This window comes from Phaethon lepturus, unplaced genomic scaffold, assembly GCF_000687285.1.
Source record: "Phaethon lepturus isolate BGI_N335 unplaced genomic scaffold, ASM68728v1 scaffold28143, whole genome shotgun sequence".
In the NCBI taxonomy this organism is placed as follows: Eukaryota; Metazoa; Chordata; class Aves; order Phaethontiformes; family Phaethontidae; genus Phaethon; species Phaethon lepturus.
This window is the reverse complement of record NW_010527474.1, coordinates 1,979-9,740: the sequence shown is the minus strand read 5'-3', so window position 1 is coordinate 9,740 and position 7,762 is coordinate 1,979. Positions and strand designations below refer to the sequence as shown.

General features: G+C 49.2%; 2 protein-coding genes across 2 annotated transcripts in view; one reads left to right on the top strand and one right to left on the bottom strand.

Moving 5' to 3' along the window:
• Positions 1–4: 4 nt before the first annotated feature.
• Positions 5–2,107, top strand: LOC104617949 (WAS protein family homolog 1-like; the record flags this gene model as incomplete). The annotated part of the gene is made up of 4 exons (XM_010283397.1): positions 5–131; positions 526–684; positions 1,314–1,382; positions 1,926–2,107. Coding segments are annotated over 4 exons (507 nt in total), but the record flags the coding sequence as incomplete, so codon positions are not given.
• A 1,747-nt stretch (positions 2,108–3,854) lies between these two features.
• Positions 3,855–7,762, bottom strand: part of LOC104617948 (probable ATP-dependent RNA helicase DDX11) — a gene marked incomplete at its 5' end in the record, with an annotated part of 5,472 nt that continues 1,564 nt past the window's right edge. The window contains 6 exons of the mRNA XM_010283396.1: positions 3,855–3,884; positions 3,998–4,152; positions 4,333–4,408; positions 4,997–5,081; positions 5,502–5,602; positions 5,782–5,850. Coding sequence (XP_010281698.1) covers positions 3,855–3,884; positions 3,998–4,152; positions 4,333–4,408; positions 4,997–5,081; positions 5,502–5,602; positions 5,782–5,850 — 516 coding nt within the window. The remainder of the gene's footprint in view (positions 3,885–3,997; positions 4,153–4,332; positions 4,409–4,996; positions 5,082–5,501; positions 5,603–5,781; positions 5,851–7,762) is intronic.

Genomic DNA, 7,762 nt, shown 5'->3' with positions numbered 1-7,762 from the left:
CCCACCACCTCCCCCACCACCTCCTGTTACACCAACTGCTGTGCCTCCTCCGCCGCCCCTGCCCCAGCCCACAGCCCCCTCTGAGCCAGCCCGGACAGTGAGTGAGGAGAGCAGCAATGCAGTGCCTGCAGGTAAGGGCTGGGCATCACCAGCAGAATCTAACTTTGACTCCGTGGCTTCAGCCTGTGTCTTTGGTTGGTTCCCTGTGGCTTCCCAGCTTTCCAGCAGAGGAGGGATACCTCCTCTCTGGGAGGAGAACTACTCCTGCTTGCCTGGGAGCTACAAACCTTCAGTTCCCCCTTGGCAGGGCTCCTCATGGCTGGGGTCCTCCTGGTTGGGGGGGGGTTTTTTTTTCCTCATGGTTGGGCTGAGTCTAAGCCTGTCACGGCAAGGTGTGTGGGCTGGGCCCACAGCCCTGAGCAGAAGCTGGTGGGGTATTGGAGCAGCCCTTTCTGTGGGAATTTGGTTGGGCCTGTAGCTGGTACGCTGACTCGTGGCTGTTGCCTGTCCTTCTTCTCCCTGCAGCTTCAGTCCAGGGAGCCCCCAAGGAGGTGGTGAACCCCTCTACTGGACGTGCCAGTCTCCTGGAGTCCATCCGTCAGGCCGGTGGCATTGGGAAGGCCAACCTCCGCAGTGTCAAGGAGAGGAAGCTGGAGAAGAAGAAGCAGAAGGAACAAGAACAAGGTGCTGAGGCTTTTTGACAGAACTGATCTTCCCTGCTTTCTGCCCCAGGCTGGGGCGGTGTAGGTCTGGGGGGAGACAGGCAAGCCAGGAGCACAGAGAACACACAGAGCAGAAAGGTGGTGTCTCTCCTCACAAGCTGGTGTAGGTCTCAGGTGTTTCCCATTCAAAGGTCTGTGGACTTGCTAAACCCCATCTGCCCAAAGGGCATCTGTGTTCTTGATGAAGACCTGCTCAGTCTCAGGGCATGTGTAGAAGTTTCATGTGTGCTGCATGAGGGCAGACACACAAATGAAACCCTGGGCCCAAGGGCCGAGCAGGTTTGAGCACGTTGGTTTAGGTAGCTGGGGAGGGTATTGATGGAGCTAGTGTAGCAGAATGAGACTGCAAATGCCCAGCCCCTCTTGCCCCACAATGAATTCCACTCTTGGATTTCCCCAGATGCCCTGTAGTGCCTGGTGTTTTCCTGACCTGAAACTGGACTAGAGTGGGAGAGATTAGGGCTGTAATACAAGATTAGAGGTTTGGTTTTTGTCTTTAATCTGAAGGCAGCATTGCAGGAGAATGATTTTGCTGTAGCGCTAGGTTCAGACTGACACTTCTTGTCTGACTTGTTTTGCTGTTGTTTTCAGTGAGAGCTACAGGACAAGGTGGAGATTTGATGTCAGACCTCTTCAACAAACTGGTGCTGAGGCGCAAAGGTACTGTTCTGCAGGGTGGGCCACTGCTTGGCCCTAGGAAAGAGCGAGAGCTCTTTCTGGCACCTCAGTTGTGTCAGCCACAGCCCTAGAAATGGGAACAGACACCTTCCCCGGTGAGTGTGCCTTGGTGCAGCTAGGAGTGACTTTACAGAAGGTGAGCTCCTCCTCCCCGGAGGAGGTTGTGGGTCGCTGACAGAGGACAGACTCAGAAAGCTGCTTGTGAAAAAGGGCAGCTGAGCCCCAGCTCTTGGAGGCACCTAAGGTGCTGCAAGGCATTGGCAGATACCTGTGGCATTTAGGGCTGGTGTCACTCCTCAGTGCCTGGCGCAGAGCAGAGAGCATGGACTTGCTCAGGTGGAGCTTTAGTTAAATGAGCCCTCACACAGGGCTGTGGTGGCATTTAAGTGTAGTGGCTGCTCTGCTTGCCTGGATCACCTGGGTGGGAGCCCTGATATGAGGTGTGTTTCCCCCTCCCCTTTGCTGACCACCTGTGTTCTCTAGGCCCCAGGTGTCACTCACTGGTGCTTTTTCCTTCCCTCACAGGTATTTCAGGGAAAGGGCCAGGAGCCTCTGGAAATCCTGATGCTCCTGGAAGTCCTGCTGGTGCCTTTGCTCGTATGTCAGACTCAATACCACCCCTCCCACCGCCACAGCAGCCTGGGGGCGAGGAGGATGAGGATGACTGGGAGTCATAGATGGGGTCAAGCAGGCATCAGTGTGAATCCCTGGACTCTTGAACTAGGCACCTTTGAGAGACACCAGCCTATGGAAGTACTTCCTGGAGGGTGGGTATGGCAGGGGACCCTGTTGTTTCTTCTTGAAGAGGAGCAGGAGCAACAGGTGCTAACTGCTGCTGAGGTTACACTTATCAATGAGTTTTTCTTCTGCTGTTCTCCAATGCTGCTGCTGCTCATGCTGGTGCAATAAATCCTGCCTTAGCTGGCAGGTAGTGGGGCAGCCTGTGCTCAGAGGATGAGAACTAGCATTGCTCCTGATTTAAAGGGCCCTCTGTCTTTCCTAATGTGACTGGTGATGACTGCAAAAACATCTCTTGCAGGCAAACAGCCCTTGCCTCATTTGTCTCCCTGCTACTTGCTTGTTGAAGCTCGTGTTTGCTTGGTTGGTGCTAGAAAAGAGAATGAGTGTGTGTGTGCTTCCCTTCATGGAGGTTTAATTCCTCCTGCCTCTGCACATGATGGTTTCTTTTTCTACCTAGCTTATAGCAATTCTTTGCCTGTTGCTGTCTGAAAAATTTCAATAAAGTTGAAGGAAGCAGGTCCATGCAGCCTTCCCTTGGGCAGAAGAGGGAAGTGTGCTCAATTAAGAATATCTTAAGGGAAAGCCCAGCTGTCCACTCTCAGCTGCAGCAGAGGCTAGCCTTACAACCCAGCACCAGCCCCAGGGCTGGGGGATACCAGCTGTGCCCCCCACTCCCACTGTTGCTTTCACTGGGGTGAAGGCAGAGCTTGTACCCACTGAAGGGTACAGAACTTGAAGTACCTGCCCCAGAAGTTTCTCAAAAGCAGCTGTTTCTTTCTCTGTGGGTTCAGTTAGCATACAGGGAGTGGGTACCAGCTCTGTGTCTATTTAGAAGTGCTTTCTTCATTGTGAAGAGGCCTGAGAGGTAGCATCCAGCTGCTGAAATTGGCAAGGAGGCAAAAGAAGTTCCTGCAAAGAGACTTGGTCAGGATGACAGAAAGAGCTGGGGGTGGATGGGGGATTATATAGTTATTGCCACCCTCCAGCACTGACCCCTGAAGATGAGGAAGGTTACACTAAAAAAAAAAGGTTTTTAGCATTTTCCACAGAAAGTTACTTTGAATTTAAGAACCTAGGCAGTAAAAACAGCAGAGCAAGCCTGTGCTTAAGCATGATCAAAAGGAGAAGTGCTGTGCTGTATTATGGCCGTATCTTTATTCCTTTTGAAAGACTGAACCAATCCTTGAATCTATTGACTGCTTGAAGCAAGGTAGAAAGAAGGGGATAAAAATGCTACCCCTAGCTGCCCCGTCTTAGTCTGACTATGTAATTCCAACATGACCCAAACTAGTGGCCTGATAGTCTACAATTCTTGTGAAGAGCTCTGTGTTTCCATTGGTCATCAAGCCCCCTACATTTGGTGACATTGGGAAAAGGCAGTTTTGTTCAGTCAAAAAATAATTATACTCCCTACACTTAAGTGGTGGGGTTGAAACTATTTAATCAATTTAAATAAAACCTTAACAGCTATAAACTAATAGGAGCCTGCCACTACTACCTTCACCTGCTTCAGACCTACAACCAGTTTCCCTCCTGGTTATGGTGCTGAAGGCTGTCTTCCCAGTGTAGTGCTTAGATCCCAAACAGCAAACACCCACAAAGGCAGGGATGTACAAACTCCTTAGTATAGAAAAGCAGGAACTTGTGTTGCTTCAGATCTTCTTCAGACATGTAGCTCACAGAGTTGAGCTACAGCCTGTTCTCTGGTCCATATCACAAAGTGTCCGACTTCCCTCGATGGAACTAGAACACACAAAACCAGATAATTTATTCCTGGTCTTACTCTAAAGCAAAGGTTTGAGAAAAGTACAGAGTAGTACAGTTTTGGTAGCAGTACATAAGATAGCAGTTCTGACCTTTCTTAACTCTGCAAACGCTGATCCAAAGGTGGGTTTCACCTGGGTTCTCTCCCTGATCCACTGCGGCAGCTTGTTAAAGATGGCAGGGCGTGCATACCTGTGGTCCAGGAGTAGGATGCTTGCAAAGTCCGTCTGATGGCGAATGGCTCTGCCTGTACAGAGTGTAAAACCACATTAAAATGGCCCGCTCAAGTGTTTGTTCTCAGGCAAGGAAGCTCATGTTCCCATCATCTGTACTTAGACTGATTGGTAACACATCCTTTTTCTCACCCTCTTACTTCAGTGCAGTCACATTTCATATCCCCCAGCCTGTCCAAGGAAGGATAAATTACCTATCGACTGGTTTACTGCCTTCATGCACAGGTTTTCAATCAGCACTCTGCTAGGTGCCTGGCCAGCAGCTCTGGGCTGGAAAGGAAAAATAGGTAAGACTGAACATAAGGCAGATGTAAATCAAACCAGGGAGTCTTAATGACAAAGTGAGGCAAATGCTTTTACCCCTGCAGAGTGAGTGGCTGGCCAAACAGACCCCAAACTGGGAGTAAGAGGCGGGGACAGAAGAAAGGCTGCAGTCAGAAAACTGGCCCCCTTGAAGGGAGAGCACTCGTCCCCAGCTGCCCAGGAACAGCGTCTCCAGGGGGCAGCGAGAAAGAACACATGAGCCAAGAGAACTGATCCTGGCAAGCTGCTTCTACCACCCTGCCACCTCCTCTCAGGTGAAGGGACCTTGCTCCCCTTGGAACTCAGTGTTCCCACAGAGCCCCAGCGGTGTTTCCCTCCACCAAGCTTCTTCCCAGTCTTTAGGGCCACTGTACACCCATGGTGTGGAGAAGGCTGTGCTCTTGGTACCACACAGTCCAGCAAACGAGGGTAAGCTCAAAAAAAAAAAAAAAAAAAAAAAATCACTGAAGGCAGCCCTGGGACTCGTGTGCTGGGAAGAAAGTTAATGCTAAAAAGCCAAAGTGAAAGAGGCAGAGGTGTAAGGGTCTCTGTTACCATTGTTTTGTCAAGCCAAGTCATTTTTTCCTGGAGCTCTGGAGATTTAATGTTGGGGTAAGGCATTCCCACCATAATCACACACCTGCAAGGGAGGACTGCATTATTCGTAATGTCTCATCCTAAAGCACTTTGCCAATAGCCTGATAAATTAGAGGTCACTGCACCCCTGAAAGACAGCCAGCCCTGAAAACCAAAAGCAGCAATAAAGCACAGCAGTCTGACAAGCACGTTCTGAACAGAAAGCTGCAGAGGGATTCAGGGTGCCAAAACAAGGGATTATCTAATCTAGCACAGCAAGCCTAATTGCATTACTCACATGAAAAGTACTCTGGACAAGCGGGTTTTACACCACCCAGCAGACTTGGTCCTAGTTGGTTTAAGCATCAGCCCAAGCCACATGCTCTCCAGGATTTTCTATTTATGCATTTATGATGTGTCTACCCTGCCTGCAGTCACTGCACCACAAGCCCAGCACTTGCCTCCCAAGGAGCAGCTACCTTACCTTCCCAGGTCATCAGAAAAGTTGATCCCTTCGCTCATTTTGCCTCCAACTACAGAAAGCAGCAGGGCTCCTGTCATCTGTCCTCCTGCCTGGCTGCAGCGCTGCAGGAGAGGGACCAACAACTTAAAACCAGAGTAAAGACGAGTTCTGTGCTTCAGAAACACTCCCATACCTGGGCTAGAGCCCTCTTTCCTTGTTTAAAGCTGCAATTCCCTCTTTAGCGGTGCTCCCATACGCAGTTGGGATGACACGCTCCCAGCAGCCTGCCAGCTCAGCTTACCTTTATGCACTTGGCATATTCCACCAGCACCTGCTCCACCTGGTTGGCTTTCTTAGGCTCCTGAAAGATCTGTCACGGGCACAGTGCATCAGTCACAGCAACAGCAAGCAAACAGTTTCAAGAAAGCAAATAATTTTACTCCCATGCCATTAAACAGCACATGGAACTAAGATATGGGAAGGGCAAATTGCCTGAAAAAAACAACTTAACCAGCACCCTTCCCCTCCACCCTGGAAAAACACCGCATGCTCACTACGGTGCTTTTCAGCTGGGCTCTGAAGGGAGCAGCAGCTGCTCCTGCCCCCTCCAAAGCTCTCTGTCAGCTTTGGCAGACTTGTCTAATTCTGCAAGAAGTTACAAGTCACCTGAGAGCTGAAAGGCAGGAGAGCAATGTGCACCTCTTCCATCTGTGAGCAAATCCAGCGGGGTGAGGGGACCCTCCAGCTGCAAGATCTTGGAGGACAGTGACAGGACCAATCAATTCAAATCGCCTGTTAATTTGAAGTAATAGCTCCCCTTTCCCAGTGAATAAATCAGTTTTCTATGCAAAGCATATGTGAAGTAATATTTCTTTATGTTATTCTAGCATGCCTAATTAGTTACTGAAAGCCCCTTGCAGTTAATTAAGCTGCATTTTGATAGATGCAGCACCTTGGCCTAAATCACAAGTTGTTTTCCTAGTAAGCAGGAGATGCAACATCTGTCTTTTCTGTGACAGTAAAAAACCTAAAGGATGTGTTTTCTCTTGGTTAACAAGAAGTACTATCAAATTTCACCAGAGAGAATCAGTCTTTCAGTAGAAAAATAACTGGCAATTACAAATACAAGCCAAGACTATTATATTTATTAAACAGTACCTATTTAATCCTCCGATTTAAATTAATTTTCCATGTGTAATTTGTATATAATCTCAGTGTGATCTCACCACAGCCACCTCAGGAAAGACTTTAACCTTCCTCTGCTAGGATATGATCTCGTGTGTGGGCAGCTGAAAGTCACACTTGCTGCACTTCTACCAAATTGCTTTGCTAACGCATATCCAATTTGCTAGAGACTGCAAAGGCCAAACAAGAACAAATCAGAGTTGAAAGGCAGAGCAAGCTGCATGATTGTGGCACAAAGCCTTGGAGGCGCCAGGCAGACCATTGGGACTGTGACAGAACGCCCCTGAGAAGCACTGTGAACAATAGCTGTACAAACATTGAGCTGCTGGAGCATGTCCAGAGAAGGGCAGCAAAGCTGGTGAGGGTTCTGGAGAACAAGTCTTATGAGGAGCAGCTGAGGGGACTGGGGTTGTTCAGTCTGGAGAAGAGGAGGCTGAGGCAAGACCTTATCGCTCTCTGCAACTACCTTTGTTGTAGTGAAGGTGGTTGTAGTGAGGTGGGTGTTGGTCTCTTCTCCCAAGTAACTAGCAACAGGACAAGAGGAAATGGCCTCAAGTTGTGCCAGGGGAAACTGGATATTACGAAAAATTTCTTTACTGAAAGAGTGGTCAGGCATTGGAACAGGCTGCCCAGGGAGGTGGTGGAGTCACCATAGCTGGAGGTGTTTAAAAAACGTGTAGACATGGCACTTTGGAACATGGTTTAGTGGGCATGGTGGTGTTGTGTTGACTATCTTAGCGGTCTTTTCCAACCTTAATGATTCTATGATACACATGGAGAAGCTGAAGCATAACGCTTCCACCATAAAAACCTACAGGCAGATCCACATGCCAGAATGCCTGCACCAAGGCTGTGAAATATCTGCAACTGTGCTCTCGTAATCCGTGCAGTTATTTGGCTTTTGGTAAACAGAAGTCGCAGCCATGGTGTATGTGATTATTCCCCACCCCCGGCCCCTGGCACACGACCCAAGACCCCTGCCGCACACCCTAAAACAGTCAGACTGTCTGTCCTTCGATACCCAATCTACAAGTACTTGTGACAGTCATTGCAAAGATTTGATACTTGCAGTGATCCCCCTATTTAATGTTTCTCAT